This window comes from Taurulus bubalis (genome assembly GCF_910589615.1).
Source record: "Taurulus bubalis genome assembly, chromosome: 3".
Lineage (NCBI taxonomy): Eukaryota > Metazoa > Chordata > Actinopteri > Perciformes > Cottidae > Taurulus > Taurulus bubalis.
The window spans coordinates 38,552,678-38,572,847 of record NC_136591.1 but is presented as its reverse complement, the minus strand read 5'-3'; the positions used below and the strand labels follow the sequence as shown (position 1 = coordinate 38,572,847).

Below are 20,170 nucleotides of genomic sequence, written 5' to 3'. Positions count from 1 at the left end.
TTTCAATAGCTGCACTGTTGCATATGAATTGAGACGTTTTATTGACTTGGGGTTTGATCTGGCCTCTTCATGCAAAAACTGCACAAGAGAAGAAAAAAAGAACAGTTCTCCCAAACATAGCATGGATTGGTTGATTTTTAATTCCCAATTATTGGTCTGAAAGTATGCAACTCCGTGGGGGGACTGTGTTATTCTTCTAGCTTTCTACTGTGGGGTTTTTCCTTTTTTTAATAAAGTTCATTCATTTGATTATTCATTTGCTTTTATCCTCGTCCCCCATCTCGCTTCCAGCTCACACTGAGCTAATTAATTTTCTCCGCACTCCACAGATATTTCTATTATTCACTCCAGGCGTCCAATGTGTACGTTCTCAGTGGCTGCACACGTTGTTTGTGTTCAAATCCCTAAAGTCCCCCTGTTGGTCCTAAATGATCATGTATGTTGATATTTATGAATGCGTGGTATAGACCTGATTAACGTAAAAGTCACTGTTCACACTGAGCTCAAACAGTGCAGCCACAAATGACTGTGGCAGCTGCAGCTAACACTCAAGCGCCCACGCTCAAGCGTGCTAACGCTCTAGCGCTCAAGCGCCCTAACGCTCAAGCGTGCTAACGCTCTAGCGCCCTAACGTTCAAGCACCCACGCTCAAGCGCCCTAACGCTCAAGCGCCCACGCTCAAGCGCCCTAACGCTCAAGCGCTAACGCTCAAGCGAGCCAACGCTCAAGCGAGCCAACACTCAAGCGCGCTAACGCCAACGCTAAAAGCGCACTAACGCTCAAGCGGCAACGCTCAAGCGCCAACGCTCAAGCGCCAACGCTCAAGCACCAACGCTCAAAGCGCACTAACGCTCAAGCGCCAACGCTCAAGCGCCAACGCTCAAAGCGCACTAACGCTCAAGCGCCAACGCTCGAGCGCCAACGCTCAAGCACCAATGCTCAAAGCGCACTAACGCTCAAGCGCCAACGCTCAAGCGCCAACGCTCAAGCGCACTAACGCTCAAAGCGCACTAACGCTCAAAGCGCACTAACGCTCAAAGCGCACTAACGCTCAAAGCGCCAACGCTCAAGCGCTAACGCTCAAGCGCTAACGCTCAAGCGCTAACGCTCAAGCGCTAACGCTCAAGCGTCAAGACTCAAGCGCGCTAACCCTCAAAGCGCACTAACGCTCAAAGCGCACTAACGCTCAAAGCGCACTAACGCTCAAAGCGCCAACGTTCAAGCGCCAACGCTCAAGCGCCAACACTCAAGCGAGCTAACGCTCTAGCGCCAACACTCAAGCGCGCTAACGCTCTAGCGCCAACACTCAAGCGCGCTAACACTCTAGCGCCAACACTCAAGCGCGCTAACGCTCTAGCGCCAACACTCTAGCGCCAACACTCAAGCGCGCTAACGCTCTAGCGCCAACACTCAAGCACGCTAACGCTCAAGCGCACTAACGCTCAAAGTGCGCTAACGCTCAAGCGCACTAACGCTCAAAGTGCGCTAACACTCAAGCGCACTAACGCTCAAAGTGCGCTAACGCTCAAATAACACTCCCCGACAAACGCCGAAGGTAGCGGGATCCGTCCCGGCTCGACGCCCGACGCAGGCAGAAGCAGCAGTAGCAGTAGCAGTAGCAGCAGCGGCTAATAAACGCGGCTTGTTTATGATTAAATACAGTAGATGCAGCTTATAGGTGTGCCTTATAACCCGCATTTTTACGGTAATATGGTGTAAATAAAAGCTGTTCCTACCTCGTTGCCATACATCATGAGGTGGTGGGTGGTGATCAGGGATTTGAACACCACCACCCAGCTGGAGTTGGCCGTGCGCTCAAACAGCGTGTCGGCCAGCTGGGGGATGCTCACGTTCATCTCGTTGGTGCAGTGGATCAGATCTGGGAGGAACATAAAAATATATATAACAAAATATAAAAGACGCACAGACAACAGCGGTAATAAGAGGAGATGAAAAATACAAATAAAAAGGTTTAATAAGCCCGATTCACCAAATAAAAATGCTGACGAACGGGTCCGAGCTGCTGAACCTTTCCTAACCTCCCTTCCTCCTCGGCTGACTTGCATTCTCGCTTTTCTTGTTCTTAAAAATGTGTCAGCTGAGGAAGGCGCACACAAGCAAACACGTGCGAGGCCTTGGGAGCTCCTAATGACCTCATTGCTCAATTCATTTGAAGAATTCATTTGAAGAATTCAAGCTTCTGAAATGTGAATATATTCTGGTTTTCTTCGACGTCCGTAATAATAAACTAAATAAAAAAAGGCATTTTGGACAACATTTTCATTGCTATTTAATAAGGCAACATTTGACAAAAAATGTATATTATAAGACAAATTATCATAAAACGGACCCGAAAAAAATAAATATATATATTTTAACTTCCATCAGTGCTTCCTGCTACTACTCTGTATTCTCATCTGCTGAAAGATAATATCGCACTAGTTTAAAGTATTTTAAAGTATTAGTATGTAGTATAAGAGACATTTTTTTTCGGAGACCTGAGAGAAGTTTTTACCCAATGCACTGACGTGAGAAAAATAATTTCATTTAAATCCCACGCTTTAGAGGCGATTGATCTGAACGGATTCTTGTTCAGCTCCTGCGGCGTATTAGAAGGATTCAGCGTCGTGACGCACAACAGGTGACACACAACGCCGTCACGCATCAATACGGACACACGCGGCTAGAATTGATCCTTCACACCACATCTCGGTTGTTGTTGTTGTTGTTGTTGTTTCGTTGCCCTCGGCGCTCTCCGCCCCCCTTCATTCCTTCGCCTTTACTTCTCTCCATCCCACCTCCACTCCCCATCCTTTGTTCCTCACCGCGGGACCTCGTGAGCCGCCGGCTCGAGCACCTGGTAACTAGGGAAACGGACCTCTTGTTCGACTACTGGAAGGCCCGTCGGAGAGGCTTCTTCTTCATCATCATCATCATCATCGTGCACGAGCGCTCATTCAATAATAACACCGTCCCGTCGGCGCTCTCAACTCGCCACAGGCGTCAACTCCCTCGATCGCTTGCTCACACATGCGGGAACACACACAGCGGACTGCCACACACACACACACACACACTATTTATTCAATACAAATGAGTGTCATGTACAAGGTGCATTACAGCACAATGCATCCATTGAGCTGTATTTAGCGGCGTGAACGACAGAGTGGAAGGATTTCATGGCTTTATGGAAACGTTCCAGCTGTGTGAATATGAAGGAGTCTTTTCAAAAACCGCTCTGGACGTCATCCTCACGAGAGAAGCTCCAATGCTAATGTTTTCACATCCATTCAAATAGATTTTTAGCTAGTGATGTCTTTTTTTTTTTTTTACAAGATAGCATTTGAACACATCACGATAGTGTTAGGTTAACATTTACAAAAGAATAGAGCTTGAACTCCATGAAAACCTCCGTTAACGTTGGCGTCAAGCGGGTCAGCTAACTAGCTAACGAGCTAACGAGCTGTCCTGCTGCCGACTTTAAACACACATCTGTTGTTCACACTCTTCTTAGTCATCAGGGAACAAACCAGGTGTTTTACTAGTTTACTCGTGTGCAGTAGCGGCGGTGGAGACGGAGGGTCCGAGAGGCCGCAGTCAGATTCCCCGCGTGGAACAAGAAGTCAACGTTGGCGATTCTGTCACGCAGCTTGGGCCATCCGGCAACGAACCGTAACCTTAACCACGTAGTTTTGTCGCCTAAACCGAACTGAGTTTCCTGTGAAGACGGAAGCTTATTCTACGTGGAAATTGACGTGTGGCTGTCGTTCCTGTGACGAAAAGAGATGATGGCGCGATGGCGGACCGGTGCATGGACCTCGAAGGCCTCGTCGGACGCTTCTCCCGAACCGGTGCAGGCAGCAGAACGACTCCAATCCTCACCTCGCCTCTCTGCAACGCTTCCCTCCTCCCACTCCCACCAATGCTGATTAGAAGCTGAACTGGGAACAGGCTTTAAGAGCGACTGGTGGCTCTGTGTTCAACTCATCCCTTACATTTCTGCGGCTAACTCGGCCGTCCAGCTCGCCTTCTTTTTTTTAAAACAGAGCTTGTTTTTTCATTAGGGCTAGAAGTGGAGAGAGAGAGAGAGAGAGGGAGAGAGAGAGAACTAAGAGGAGGACTGATTAGGTCTGTAGGGACGTGTGTGTGTGTGTGTGTGTGTGTGTGTGTGTGTGTGTGTGTGATAATGTAAAGAGGGTACATGTGCCGACTTAATCAGGCAGAGTGGAAAGCATTAGATGCCACTGATCCCAGACCAGGGGGAGAAAAAGCGATGAAGGCAAACATATGGCACTGACAACAAAAAAAAAGATGGTAGAGAGAGAGAGAGAGAGAGAGAGAGAGAGAGAGAGAGAGAGAGAGAGAGAGAGAGAGAGAGAGAGAGAAATGAGGCGGGAGAAAGAGAGAAAACCACGGGACGAGTAAGACGAGAGGGAAGGAAGAGGAAGAAAGGATAACGAGACATGAGAGACATGAGCGTCTCTTCATCGGGTCAATTTGCAGGAATCCACACACGGCTCAACAAGCGTCCTCGACTCGCTTCATCCCTCCTTTCCTCCTCGACTCGCTTCATCCCTCCTTTCCTCCTCGACTCGCTTCATCCCTCCTCTCCTCCTCGACTCGCTTCATCCCTCCTTTCCTCCTCGACTCGCTTCATCCCTCCTCGACTCGCTTCATCCCTCCTTTCCTCCTCGACTCGCTTCATCCCTCCTCTCCTCCTCGACTCGCTTCATCCCTCCTCTCCTCCTCGACTCGCTTCATCCCTCCTTTCCTCCTCGACTCGCTTCATCCCTCCTTTCCTCCTCGACTCGCTTCATCCCTCCTTTCCTCCTCGACTCGCTTCATCCTTCCTTTCCTCCTCGACTCGCTTCATCCCTCCTCTCCTCCTCGACTCGCTTCATCCCTCCTCTCCTCCTCGACTCGCTTCATCCCTCCTTTCCTCCTCGACTCGCTTCATCCCTCCTCTCCTCCTCGACTCGCTTCATCCCTCCTCGACTCGCTTCATCCCTCCTCGACTCGCTTCATCCCTCCTCGACTCGCTTCATCCCTCCTCGACTCGCTTCATCCCTCCTCTCCTCCTCGACTCGCTTCATCCCTCCTCGACTCGCTTCATCCCTCCTCGACTCGCTTCATCCCTCCTCGACTCGCTTCATCCCTCCTCTCCTCCTCGACTCGCTTCATCCCTCCTCGACTCGCTTCATCCCTCCTCGACTCGCTTCATCCCTCCTCTCCTCCTCGACTCGCTTCATCCCTCCTCGACTCGCTTCATCCCTCCTCGACTCGCTTCATCCCTCCTCGACTCGCTTCATCCCTCCTCTCCTCCTCGACTCGCTTCATCCCTCCTCGACTCGCTTCATCCCTCCTCTCCTCCTCGACTCGCTTCATCCCTCCTCGACTCGCTTCATCCCTCCTCGACTCGCTTCATCCCTCCTCGACTCGCTTCATCCCTCCTCGACTCGCTTCATCCCTCCTCGACTCGCTTCATCTTCACTCGCAGCAGAAACCCGTCTGAGGAAGTGTGCGTTTGTTCTTCCTCAAGCAAAACACCGACACATTATTCTGACCACAGATGAGGAATTACACGAGTCAGTCGTACGAAGAGATGCTTAAAACTGGAGCTGAAGAACTGGAGGTTGTTATGAATCTAGTTTATAAGAAATACTCCCAAAAAGAGACTATTACAACGTTACATATCATTTACTTTCTCATTTTTCTAAATGTTTCAAAGCTCATAAACTCTGGGTTATGATTCCCACATTTCATACATTCTAATATACAGTTTGTTTATGGTTAGCCACAGAGCTCGGTATGAAGAAATCCCATCATTGTGATGCGAGTGGACTTTAAGAGAACAGATGAACATTTTGGGGAAAAACTATTATTACTTTTCTTGAGATGATTCTCTTATTTTAGCGTCTCTAAAGCTCACTGATTAAAAAGGTTTGTAATCTCATTCCGTTGAATCCATAATCAAATACAAATGTAAAAGCGCTTCCAGTTTTTATGCCAAGAGGTTAATTAATTAAAAAAAAAATAGAATAATGAAAGCAGATTTATTTATCGATTACGAGAAAGAAAACGCAGACCATCCCCTTGATTTAGCTTCTCCAATTTGATGCATTTCTATATCACGCACGTGGGTTTTGGGACTGACTACAAGGCCCTTTGCGCTATATCCTGACATATTATAGACAACATTATTGATTGACTACATTTTCTTCCTTTCTTCTGTCGGCCTTCTCTCTCTGACACGCACAAGTTTGTCCTCATCTGTTAATCTTAGTCGATTGTTGCCGCCTAGTACAAGAAATTAGCATCGTGACAAAACACACACACACACACACACACACACACACACACACACACACACACACACACACACACACACACACACACACACACACACACACACACTAGTGGGAGGAATGGCTGCTGAGTAAATGTGATCTCATTCCCAACAGGGACCTTCTCTGTTCCTCTCTGATCTGAGGTCCATTGTTGCCGGTCATCTGTTGACCTCTGCGGGCTTTCGCCTGAACCACAATAGACCAGAGACTTCCTGGTACTGAGGGAACCAGTGTGTGTGTGTGTGTGTGTGTGTGTGTGTGTGTGTGTGTGTGTGTGTGTGTGTGTGTGTGTGTGTGTGTGTGTGTCACTTCGATGCAATAAACCAGGACGAAATCGATCACTATTGTGTATGTCAGCATCAAACTGCCCGTTTGTGTGAGAGAGAAAGCAGGTGGTCAGATCAAGAGGAGGAAGATCACATCTGTCAGCTGGCTACCTGCTGGCTACCTGCCCTCCTCTCGTCTCTTCCTCCACCTTTAAACCCCTCGTGTCCACACACAAACACACGTCTCATCTCCCCTCCTGACTCCATTTCCATTTCCTCGTCTGTCTGGTGAGAAGATATAACTAATTAACCCCGAACAAAACCCTGTTTTCTCTTTCTGATTGTCACTTTAAACCTCTTCCTTCTCTTTTGCTTCATACATTTCCGCCAGATGGGACCAACCGCCGTGCTAGGAGATGACAAAAGGGGCCGAAAGGGACTAAAGAATCCATAAAAATCAGGACAAATTCATAATGTGTGTTTTTACAGCAGTCCTCTCTCAAAACTAAACCACAGACGTCATGAGAAATATCACGTCTTCAAATATTCATTGTGCAGACAATTCAACGTATTCTACAGTTGGATAAGGGATGATCATGATTAATTAACCGCTGTAAATTATTTGATTTGTCAAGCTTGTTTTGTACTCGTGGAATTTATGTCCACAGAATAAAAGGTCTACAATGTTTTGACCATTTATTAATATATTTATTAACAACCATTTACCACATACGAGGACTTTGCCTTGGTATATTCATCTAGGGCGCATACAAATAAACATAGTAAAGGAAAAGTAGAAAAGAAATGCAACAAAATTAATCAGAATTGCTGATTATCTGTTGTTGTTTAGAGAAGTTTTAATAATAAAGAGCTGCACCATGTTTGAAGCTAATTGGATTACATAGTAAAAAGCACATCCATTGTTTGAAGGAAGCTTCTATAGAGAAACGCTTGTTCTTTTTTTCATTTGAAATGTTTTTATTCATTAATTGATTTTTTTCTTTCATTAACAAGAGCAACAATCAAGTGAGAAACCTGATTAAGTTCAAACCTTAAATACCCATTACCACCAGTGCGCATGGGAAAAGCTGTTAGCACAACAGTGTTGTTATTTTTTAAATGCAGATGACTTATTAGCAAGCAGTTGCCACGCAGCGGCATCAGCGCTCACTTGAAGTCGTGTTTCTCTCAAATGTAGGTCTGATGTTCGCTCTCTCGACGTCTGAGGAGATTATCCGTCTCTGGAGCTGCTAAACGCTCCGCTAAACTCAGCTGGTCACAAAAGGTATTTAGAGCTTATTCACCATAGAAAGCTGCCTGCTGCAGCGCAAAAGAAAATACAAAATACTAGAATGACCGTCTTTCTGCTGTTCCGCCAACCGTGTCGTCACGTCGTCATTTAACCCTTATTATTCCTCATAATCTGCATATTTATTCATAAAGCAGTCGCAGCTATGCCTACGACAATGAATGCGCTGGAATACGGAGATATACCCACAAATTAATTTCCTATGTAATCATGAACCAGGAAGTGTAAAGGCCGCAAAAACCTACGTAGGTCGGGCGGGTCAAACAAAAACCCAGTAGAGGGTATTTTCGGGGCCGAAACCCAAACTCGGTTGTTTCCTGTAAAAGATGGAAGTTTATTTTGAAAAGCCGTTCCTAGGAAAACGAGATATCGTATGGCGTGTGTTGCACGCCAAGATAAATCCCCTCGAAAAAACACAATGCCAAAGAAAGCCTAGAAACCGGCCTGGCGTTGATATACCTTTTTAAAAGCTGGCATCAGTAAAAAGTATAAACCCCGACGTTGCGGTGGACTTCACATTCAGTCTCAACACCAGGATTTGGAAAGTGGGATCTGGACCATTCCACAAGCCTCCTGGGGGGATAAAGGCCGAGGTGGATTAACCCGTGTGCCCAGACCTGCGATCAGCGTCTCAATCCTCAATCTCGGCATCTTTTTTTAAACCCGAGTCTGGGCCTGACGGGACATCAGTGCTTTGCTTTGTGTTTCATTCCCTCCAGAGACCACCAAAGGAAGTCCAGGCTCACATAGCTGGAATTCCTGAAGAGACGGCTCTGTACTAGAGGACATAATCAGGTCGAATCTCAAAGACTTTACGCGTTTAAATGAGACGTTTCTTTATGGGAAGGGAAGACAGTATGTTGACACAGTTCTGTCAACATACTTTGAAGGAACACTGCCGATGCAATCGCTGAACTTGTGGCCTTCCTGCCGTCCTACGCTGCCCGTTGCTCAACTGTTGCACAACCGCATTGCCCAAAAGACACTGATTTCACCACCATCGGCCGTGCAGAATATCACTGCAATGCGTCTCAGATGAGCTCACTGCACGCAGTCATCAAACTGGGAAAATGAATACCATATCTGGAGATGTAAAAACAACAGACTGGTCATATTTCTGGCTTATTCTTTGTTTTACAAAAGGATACTTTTACAATTGGCTGAATTTCAATATTTGTGGACAGCCTATGCAGACTGGGAACGTCTGTAGGCCCTGTTAGCTATAGGCCCCGATAGCTACAGGCCCTGTTAGCTATAGGCCCTATTGGCCCTGTTAGATATAGGCCCTATTGGCCCTGTTAGATATAGGCCCTGTTAGATATAGGCCCCGTTAGCTATAGGCCCTGTTGGCCCTGTTAGCTATAGGCCCTATTAGCTATAGGCCCTGTAGGCCCTGTTAGCTATAGGCCCTGTTAGCTATAGGCCCCGTTAGCTATAGGCCCTGTTGGCCCTGTTAGCTATAGGCCCCATTAGCTATAGGCCCTGTTGGCCCTGTTAGCTATAGGCCCCATTAGCTATAGGCCCTGTTGGCCCTGTTAGCTATAGGCCCCGTTAGCTATAGGCCCTGTTGGCCCTGTTAGCTATAGGCCCCGTTAGCTATAGGCCCTGTTGGCCCTGTTAGCTATAGGCCCCGTTAGCTATAGGCCCTGTTGGCCCTGTTAGCTATAGGCCCCATTAGCTATAGGCCCTGTTGGCCCTGTTAGCTATAGGCCCCATTAGCTATAGGCCCTGTTGGCCCTGTTAGCTATAGGCCCCGTTAGCTATAGGCCCCGTTGGCCCTGTTAACTATAGGCCTCCATTAGCTATAGGCTCTGATAGCTATAGACCCCGTTAGCTACAGGCCCTGTTGGCCCCATTAGCTATAGGCCCCGATAGCTATAGGCCCCGTAGGCCCTGTTAGCTGTAGGCCCCGTAGGCCCTGTTAGCTGTAGGCCCCGTAGGCCCTGTTAGCTGTAGGCCCCGTTAGCTATAGGCCCCGTAGGCCCCGTTAGCTATAGGCCCCGTTAGCTATAGGCCCCGTTTGCTGCCCTGTTAGCTATAGGCCCTGTAGGCCCTGTTAGCTATAGGCCCCGTTAGCTGCCCTGTTAGCTATAGGCCCCGTAGGCCCTGTTAGCTATAGGCAATGTAGGCCCTGTATGCCCTGTTAGCTGCCCTGTTAGCTATAGGCAATGTGGGCCCTGTAGGCCCCGTTAGCTATAGGCCCCGTTAGCTATAGGCCCCGTTGGCTATAGGCCCCGTTGGCTATAGGCCCCGTTGGCTATAGGCCCCGTAGGCCCCGTTAGCTATAGGCCCCGTTGGCTATAGGCCCCGTTGGCTATAGGCCCCGTTGGCTATAGGCCCTGTTGGCTATAGGCCCTGTTGGCTATAGGCCCCGTTGGCTATAGGCCCTGTAGGCCCCGTTGGCTATAGGCCCTGTAGGCCCTGTAGGCCCCGTTGGCTATAGGCCCTGTAGGCCCCGTAGGCCCCGTTGGCTATAGGCCCTGTAGGCCCCGTTGGCTATAGGCCCCGTTGGCTATAGGCCCAACAACGCTACAGCTTAAGTTAGGAAATATGAGGTCATATGTTTGGTATATTGCCACAGAACAGATTTCATTTGATTTACTTTTTTCCGTTCTATTACTAAACTTTCCCAGAGCTAAAAAACAAACACTTTGCAGGATCCCTGCATGGCCAGAGACCTTCCACAGAACGATAACATTTTTTTTTAAAAATACAGTTCTTTGCCGATATCATCTCCACGGAGGTCAGGGGTCAACGGGCCTCCGTTGCTCGTAAGGATTCGATGTCTGACTCGGGGTGGATGCTTGCCAACGAGAGGGCTTGAATGTTGGGAGGGCGGCGTCTCCGAACCGCTCGACCACCCTGCCCGTCCGATCCTCACGGAGGTTTAATAACGTTGTTGCTCGGCGAGGAACGGGTGCCGCCGGCGAGGCGACTGACCTTCACTCAGAGCCCGAGCATCAGGAGGACGCTCGCCAGCAGACACCACACAGATGAAAAGCCAGACGCGGGAGTGCAGCCTCAATCTGTTAAAGATTAACGCCCCGCAGTATCAGCACCTTGTCTGGCGTGTAGCAGTAATCTCCGTGTTAGGCACTGCAGACCGGGTTCGCCTCCAAAGAGGATTCCCCCGCCCCCCCTCCCTCTTTCTTCCCCTCTCAAATCCTTCTGATAGGAGGTGGAGAGAGCCGTGAAGGATTGTAAGCCTGCTGAATTTGAAAAGGCATATTTTCCTTTTCTTTTATGGCTTCTACAATCACACTAAGTCCTGAATAACGGTGTACTTGTAAAAAAGAGGGAGTTATGAATAAGAGAATTCTTGTTTTGTAGTCGGGGGAAAACAAAGCTTTTCCCGTCTCTGATCGTCGCACCTTTCTGCCAATATGTTCAAAGACTCAACTTCCAGGGAACAAAACTGACAGTCTTAGGCCAGCCGCACAGATCAACAAGCCAAAAAACTGATGATTATTTCATTCTCATGCAGTCGTTTGATATCAGAAACCAAAATATATCAACGACAACTGTGAGATTGGGTTTTTTTGGGTGATCAGGGAGAGGCAGCAACGACTACATGTCACAAGAAGCTGGTCGGCTAATGGACTCGAGCTTTAATTCTCCCCTTGAGGTCTTAAATAAGAGTGGTTCTCATAGTCTCACACACACAGATATATATAGAGAGAGAGGGAACGATTTGAGGACAGACAAACTCTCTCGTCTCCAACTGCCATGTTTTCATTGGGGGGGATTCGGGAAAATCTTGTCAAATGAATGGGATGGAAATCTCTGCGCAAATGTCTCGGGGGAACGTCTATCGGTTTCTGTCGGAAGAAATGAATAAATAAAAAGAAGGGGAGAGTGACGCAGACAGAGACAGGCAGACTGACGTACAGGCACACAGGTAGGCTACGGGAATACAAACAAGCAGTGAACCCTGCCAAAGGCTCCTGAGAGAACACGGCTAAAAATAACCAGACGTCAGAATGGGAACAGGAGTACTGAATGTTCCCAAGCACACACACACACACAAAGCCGAGTATACCAGTACTCAATGAAAAATGAGCATGTAGTGTTATATTTTAAATTGAGTTCATTCTTCCTGCCCTCTGAGACCTCTGACAAGCAGATGGCGAAGTATGCAGGCCATTAAAAAGACGCACACACACACACACCAAAAACTAAATGTAACTCACAAAGCCGTCTCCCCGCGTAGCAGCAGCGATGTAGCTCGTAGCAACCACGAGAGGGCCTCGAGCGTGCAGACGTAGCCGGCCTCTTTAAGCATCGTGCCGTAGAAAGCAAGATTAGCCGCGGACAGACAGAGAGAAGCACATGACCGATCTTATGGGCCTCCTGGCGGAGATGATAATATGAAGATGATAATTAGCGAAGAGCTAGCTTGTTTTATCAGTGCTATTTTTATACACATATTGGGATGTGGGGCAATAATGCGACTTGATTATATTCTCAACAATAAATGAGTACATGAGGGGAAACGGCTAAAAGAACGTGAACGACATTTGGCCTTTTCTAGCAGGTCCTTGAGCTGTGGCGCCACGCGAGGCAGAAGCAAAGCGGGATAACGTCGCTTCTCCCCTGCGTGGCTCCCGTCCTCCTCAGCTGTGCCGTGGTATTTGTTCCATCGATCGCTGTAAGTGTTACATATTCACCGGCTGTGTAGCGCGTTTGCAGTTGATCCCGCACACACTCGGAGACGCTGAAGCGCTCTCACGGGAGGCGCTGTAATTCATCCATCTTCCCACAAACACACACACACACACACACACACACACACACACACACACACACACACACACAATCCCTTGGGCTTCGCTTGAAACAGATGGATCCAGACAGTCAGCAGTAAGCCTTTCTTCCTGCCTGGTAGTCTAAACTGGGCCTATCTCCGCGGTGCAGCCGGGGAGGGGCGGCCCCGCTCCGTTTAGATTGCATTAGACTCCCCCAACAGTCGCTGGAGACACGGGCGTCCCCACCGTGTCGCCGCCCAGCTACACCCTGCTGCCGACCTATCAGGGCGGCAATCACCGCAGCACAAAGAGCAGGACATGAGCAGCTATTTGTATTCTTCAATGTCCTGAAATCACATGGAGCCTCTTGAGTTCCACGAATACTTGTGTTTTGGTTTGTGCACACTGTGGAGTGAAGCGTACAGAAGAAGGAAAACACTAAACACGAGGAGGAATCACGATTCAACAGAATGTGTATTGATCTTTAAAGTGAGCCTGCAATTTGGATTCTAACAATCTATGAAAACGCCGCAGCTATTGTGTATATTTTTCCACTTTTTCAAAAGAAAATCTTGTGGAAACGGTGTCTTTTTATTGTAGTTTATTTTGGTTTGATTGACATTTTAAAAAGGGCCGGGATTGTGAAGCGAGAACGCTAAGCTAACTAGTTAGCGCCGATTCCCCGCAGGACGTTCCCTTTTAGGACATTTCAGTGGTTCCTTTCATCCGACATTTCAGGAAAGAGTGGAGCGTCGTGGTTTCATGGGTCCCAGCTGCGGCGATGATGAATACCAGACGGTCAAACCTCACAGCAACGGGAGCTGCAGCGCGCCGCGGAGCCGCTAACATGCGCTGCACTTCCCTCGACTCAAAGCCAACGAGAAGCCTGAAATAAAGCCTGTGATTAAAACAAGCTTAAGAGATTTTAACATTTTGCCCTACATTATAATTTACGTTGGAAAACAACCCTATTGTGTATTCTCAAAGAAGGCGGTTGCCAACATGAGGCTAGACGTTAGCTTTTTACTTCCAGCGATTGCATTCAAGCCAACAGATAAGAGGAGAGCCACAAGCCTCAGTCTGAAACGGAGCAGTGAGGCATTATGGGCCACCGACTGGAGCTCAGTGAGACACGCTGCAGCCCGGACGGAGCCAGGCAAGGCGCTGGAGTACTCCAGCAACGCATCAATTTGTAATGCAAGTGTAACCTAGTTTAAAAAGGTTTAGCTAAACATGGCCCGCGACACGGCATGCGGTCAAAGGAGCCGCGGGGCCGGCTGGTGGAAAGCGACGCGGCGAGCAGAAAGGCCCGTCCTCAATAACCGGACCGCCTGACGAAACCTGTCACACCTGCAGTCGGGTTCCTTTTGGGCTTTTATTTTGGGATTTTAAGCTCTGGTCCAGTCCCTTTTACAAACTCGAGGTGTAAACATGCCGTGGTCTAATCCCAGTGACTGAGACGTTTATCCATCACTCGAACGCGTCAGATGTGTTTATTTATGAAGAAATAAGTCATTATAAGCATTATTAGTATCAAATTGTTTATGAATGATGACCAACAGGCGGTAGGAAAGCCCCTTTGCTTTCTCCCAGATGAGTCTTGTGCAGCATTCAGAGGCTTATTGCTGCGGGATCTTCTTAATGGACTTAATGAACTGACAAGGCACAGAGTCGGATACAAGCGCAGCACTTTTAAAAACAGCTTTTGACCTATTAATCAGGGGAAACACGCCAGACAGATGATGATGATGATGATGATGGAGGGGCGCTCCTTGAACAGACTTCTCCGTCGGCAGATGGATTCCTCTCATGGTAGCTTTTGAAATGAGCGCTAAAACGATCACATATCTGCGAGCATAAGATCCTGGGGTTGCTTTTCTTTGCTTTCACGCCACAAACAACAACACACCAGAGAACCCACCGGACAAAGACTTTTTAAGCAGCATCAAACTGCTGAGCTTTAAAAGCTGTGGCTACGGTTGCTGTTCAGAATAGCATGTAGGTTGGTAGAAAACCGCCTGACCGGGGCGGGGCCACAGACAAAATGGTCATTCTGACTCCGGCTGGACCTTTCTGCAAGTCATCAGCAACTTTCAGAGATCCCGTTTTAGTGTGAAAACCAAAGTCTCCTAGTAAATTGCTGGGAGTTTTGGCGGCACAATCCTTTACTGGGCTTTATTGCGCTGCCGTTTAGTTCACTTCCTTCGAAGCTCCGGGGGCTCAAAACCAACGAGTGCTCGCCAAGTGTTTCTAGCTCTTTTATTCCGGCTCTGCAGAAAGCTGAGCTGAACTTTGCAACAGGCCATCATGGTTCAAATGGAGGAGGAGCACCTCTGAAGCAGCGGCAGCAGCAGATTGATATACATATCCATCCATCATCCGTCGCTAATATCATTCATATTATTAAATGAATGGCCGAGGCGTAAAGAAGGCCGTCAGCAGCACGTCGAGCTGAAACAACCACCTCTGAACAGAGCCGGGGCTTAACTGCAGCATCATTTTACGAGCCGTTCACACCGTGTGTGTGTGTGTGTGTGTGTGTGTGTGTGTGTGTGTGTGTGTGTGTGTGTGCGGTGACTCACACATCATGACTGGCAAGTGCCTCTCATGTGATGTCAAAGTGTGAAACGCTCGCAGAGGGTTAAGCGGTGCAGGTTTCCCCACCGGTCCTTCAGTAGGACAGATTAGTGGCGAGAGGACAAGCTGAAATCTTTTCGCTGCTTAATGAGAAATTGGGAGCATTTTTATTGCCTCACGATGGCTCTCAACATGGCGACAGCAGACGGCAAAGTGACAGACGGTGGCGTTTACCTGAGAGGGGACTGGAGGGCGGGTGCTACGCTTCAGAGACGACGCCCACCTTTGCAGGAGGGGCGGAGTCGTGTTTTCCCCCGACACTATAATAATAATAATAATAATAATAATAATAATAATAATAATAATAATAATAATACTCTGAATATGGCATCCTATGGTATAAGATTAGATGCTCCATTATCTGGAGCTTCATTCTCGTTCACTACCACGAAGAAAAAGGCTCCGCCAGCGTAACCAAGGCTTGTAAGAACAGCGACATCGCCGAGGCTGCAGACTTCCCCTCCGCCGGCCAAAGTCCATTTAAACACCCGCCAGTTGGCCGGTTTGCTGCCATGACAACAGAGTACCGGCGACAAAAAGGGGGGAAACTACACTTCAGCTTAAAAGGCCACAACTTCTCCCTTAACAGCCGTAAGAGGGAGAAACGATCGACGTTTCAATGAGGCCAAAGTGGAAAGAAGTGGCCTCCTAAAGTGTGTGTGTGTGTGTGTTAAACAAACAGCAACGCTCACCTGGACAACCTGAAACCAGGTGTGCAAGCAGACGGGCACATTCCAACACGGTTGAACCCGTCCGACGTTCATTTCTATGATGATAATTCCCATTAATAACAAAATAGAGGTGGACGGTGCCGAGTCGTGACACTACGCGGCTTTAAAAGCGCCACTTAGTTTTTTTTCCCGCCAGCGGTGCGTGAATGTCACGGCTGCTCCAGCTGACGGCGGCGGACCACCTCTACTCCCAAAAAAAAAAAACATGGCTCGCTCGCTGCTGGCTGGCGCCGCTGAGAGGATTCTGCCGGGGGTTTATTTGGTTATCGGGTCTAGATGCAAATATGCCGGTGAGATCATTCACAGCTTGCTGTCAGACGGTCACAGCTGCTTGTGGGGAAATGAAGCCGAGGGGAGAGCGGTGTGTGTGTGTGTGTGTGTGTGTGTGTGTGTGTGTGTGTGTGTGTGTGCGTGTGTGTGTGTGGCCTCCGACTGTCAACGAGAGAGTTAGCAACAACTCAAGCTAACCTAGCTGAGGTTGTTTGGTTCAGAGTGACAACATTTTAAGCCAACATTTTCCTCTCAATATGCCGCCACCGCCTCCTCCTCCTCCTGTCTCCTTCTCCTCTGTCTCCTTCTCCTCCTCCTCCTCTGTCTTCTTCTTCTCCTCCTCCTCCTCTGTCTTCTTCTCCTCCTCCTCCTCTGTCTTCTTCTTCTCCTCCTCCTCCTCTGTCTTCTTCTTCTCCTCCTCCTCTGTCTTCTTCTCCTCCTCCTCCTCTGTCTCCTCCTCTGTCTTCTTCTTCTCCTCCTCCTCCTCTGTCTCCTCCTCTGTCTTCTTCTTCTCCTCCTCCTCTGTCTCCTCCTGTCTCCTTCTCCTCCTGTCTGTCTCCTTCTCCTCCTGTCTCCTTCTCCTCTTCCTCCTCCTTCTGTCTCCTTCTCCTTCTCCTTCTTCTCCTTCTCCTCCTCCTCCTGTCTCCTTCTCCTCCTCTGTCTCTGTCTCCTTCTCCTTCTGTCTCCTCCTCCACCACCTTCGTCTGTCTTCTTCTCCGTCTCCTCCTCCTTCTTCTTCTCCTCCTTCTTCTCCTCCTTCTTCACCGTCTCCTCCTCCTCCTCCTCCTCCGTCTCCTCCTTCTCCTCCGTCTCCTCCTTCTCCTCCGTCTCCTTCTTCTCCTCCGCTATTAATGATGAAGTAACCATGTGCAGTAATACAGGAAATTGAGGGTGCGACACGTTGGCATCGTAGACGCCGTGAATCGCGATCAAATCGTGACGATCACATCTAAAAACTCAACGATGCAACTTGCTGCTGGATATGTATCATCTACTAGCCACACTCGGGTCACACCGGCGCCCGACTGAGTGACGCACCTGGAGGCCACCTGAGCAGCTGGCTGGCTAGTTGACCAAGTAATGATGGAAAACGCGCCCCCCACGGCCCCCCGGCCCCGCTAACCGACTCCCAGCATCGACCGGCCGCCCGAGCGAATGACGACCTCGCCGATAACGCGCCGTCATGGCCGCCCGTCCTCGCAGCGGGCGGCACATTGAACTCTACAGCCTCCCCCCGATGTTACCTTCACGGGGAAATCATCAACCTCACAAACCAGGGCGAACACACACACACACACACACACACACACACACACACACACACACACAGAGAGAGAGAGAGAGAGAGAGGTCGTCGCTCCCAGAGGAATCAATACCCTACAATGATTAAGCTTGACGCGGCGGATTGGCTCCGAGGGTCTGGCCAAGTTCACAAAAGGGAGCGGAGACAATGCGTGACTTTTGCTGAACGTCAGCAGCCGAGTGGAGGAGGAAGAGGAAGAGGAGGAGGAAGAGGAGGAGGAGTTGACGGATGTGAGGCAGCTGAGCATCGATCAAACACAAGCTGGTTCCCGGAAAGCAGAACTTCAGCACATTCCGCCGAAACCCAAGCTCCAAAACCTCGATCACATGACTCACTCTTATGTGTAATACATGTCTTTCTTCTGCATTCATTCATTCATTCATTCCTCTTTGTCTTTAGCCAGGAACGTCAGTCTGATGTTGTTTCCTTTATCAGTCCGTCTGTGCTCTCCTGGCCCGTCTGATGAAAGAGCCGTGTTCTGTTGCTTCTGTCACGAGTGTTGTTATCTGTGTGTGTGTGTGTGTGTGTGTGTGTGTGTGTGTGTGTGTGTGTGTGTGTGTGTGTGTGTGTGTGTGTGTGTTTGATGTCCGTCCAACAATAACCTGTCAGGTTTTCTCTCAGCGAGGCCGGGCTCTGAAGCACGCGATGCGTTTAGGGTCGGTTTGTTCCGTTTGAACGCGGATCGAAACGGAAGCTGGAATTAGTCGCTGAACTGTTGACGTCATAAATGGCGGCGGACGAGACGTGTTTTTGTTTGAGGTTCCCTCAAGAAAAAGACGACGATAAATCAACTTTTGGTTTATTTGCAGGAAACTAACGATAACTTTGTACTAACAGATTTTATATCATGGAACCAAAATAACCACAAAACTATTAAAAAAAAACACAGCCTTTGTCACCGGGGATCCAGAAGTGCAGAAATGCCGACATTTACTAGTCCCAGAGCCTCGAATTTTGCTTTTTCGCTGTCTTATATAGTTAAATAATATATATTATATTTAAGATGTGCACAGTATTCCCACAAATATAAGCACATTTGAAGTAGAGCTGAAACAATTGGCCACAAATTATCCAACTTTTCCTTCACTATTGTGTGGATTGATGTCATATATGATTGTAAATTAAGCATTTTGGGTTGACGGTCAGTTAAAATGAAGCAATTTGAATGAGAGTCTGACGAGTATTTCTGACGTCTTCTAGATGAAGCCGTTTATTTCAATGGATAATAAAGGGAGTGATTGTTCGTTGCAGCCTTTTGTTTTGAAGACTACGGCCTTCAGCTCTGGAACATTTCACTTCCTAACATTTTAAAAGTAGAAGGCAGCCGTCGGGTCGATCAGCTATAAGCCGTACATTCGGCTGTTGGTCCAGACATTTGGGGACATTTTGGCACATGTCATCGTCTGTGGCACTTGAATGCTCAAGGATCGATCAAATATATTGACGAGAAATGGACTCCATCACCGCCTCAGCTGCTGCTGCTCACCTGTCACTAGTCGTCTCGCCTTACAATGACAGGGAATACGCTCCTTATTCTACTAAACCCAGCATGTACAATATGTTATTATAGTGTGTGTGTGTGTGTATGTATATATGTATGTGTGTATGCATGTATGTATATATGTGTGTATGCATGTATGTATATATATCTGTGTATGTGCGTGTATGTGTGTGTGGCAGAGTTCCAGGTGCAGTGTGTTGCTGCTGCTCTGTCTGCATTTGACAGCCTCTTAAAAAAAAAAAAGGAAGGAAGGAAGGAAGGAAGGAAGGAAGGAAGGAAGGAAGGAGGATATACTCACAGTCCAGGTGTTTTTTCTTGGGTCCGCTGACTTCGTGAGTGGTGGCTTTGCACACGGCCTTGCTGATGGCAGACCCGGTCATGCTGTGCTGCGCCGCCGCGATCCGATCCGTGATGGATTGTCCCGACATCTCTCTGATTTTATATATATTTATATATATATATATATATATATATATATATGTTCTCCCACAATCAGCTAGAATAGCACAATAACGATCCTATCAAATGGACCAACACAACTCAACGTGACTTCACTGTCAAGTGGAGGTAAAAGGGTTCGCTATCAGACACCCCGCTGGTGTGTTCAGGTGCGCGGAAAAACCTGTGCAGCCTGCAGCGATGTCAATCACTGCTGGTGGGGGAGTATATATATTTATTTATATATATATATGCAGGTTGGTTTAACTATGAAACCCACAATCAACAGCTGTTTTGCAATGTTTGTGTGTTAAAAATGTTTGGCAACAGTTAATTCCGACTATCTATCTAGCTAACTGAATACAACACGACGACACTAATCCGAGCTAGTCTGTGTTAGCTAACGTTCCCGTCGCAGCACTCGAACCAGGAAACAGTCCCGACACTGTGGAAGTTGTAAACACTGTGAATTACTTTCTGGCCGCAAATAAACATCATTAACTGGCTGGTTTTGTAACCTTGGGCGATGGTGTGAGGCAACACACACACACACACACAGACACACACAAAAAGTAATCCGTGTGAAATCACAGCTTGGAAGAAGCTCAAAAAAAATCACCCAC

At 48.2% G+C, this 20,170-nt stretch overlaps 1 protein-coding gene across 1 annotated transcript in view; it reads right to left on the bottom strand.

Moving 5' to 3' along the window:
* Window positions 1–19,537, bottom strand: part of LOC306734477 (phosphatidylinositol-binding clathrin assembly protein) — a gene marked incomplete at both ends in the record, with an annotated part of 65,384 nt that extends 45,847 nt beyond the window's left edge. The window contains 2 exons of the mRNA XM_079215834.1: window positions 1,737–1,879; window positions 19,408–19,537. Of these exons, the coding sequence (XP_079071960.1) occupies window positions 1,737–1,879; window positions 19,408–19,537 (273 nt within the window). The remainder of the gene's footprint in view (window positions 1–1,736; window positions 1,880–19,407) is intronic.
* Window positions 19,538–20,170: the final 633 nt, after the last annotated feature.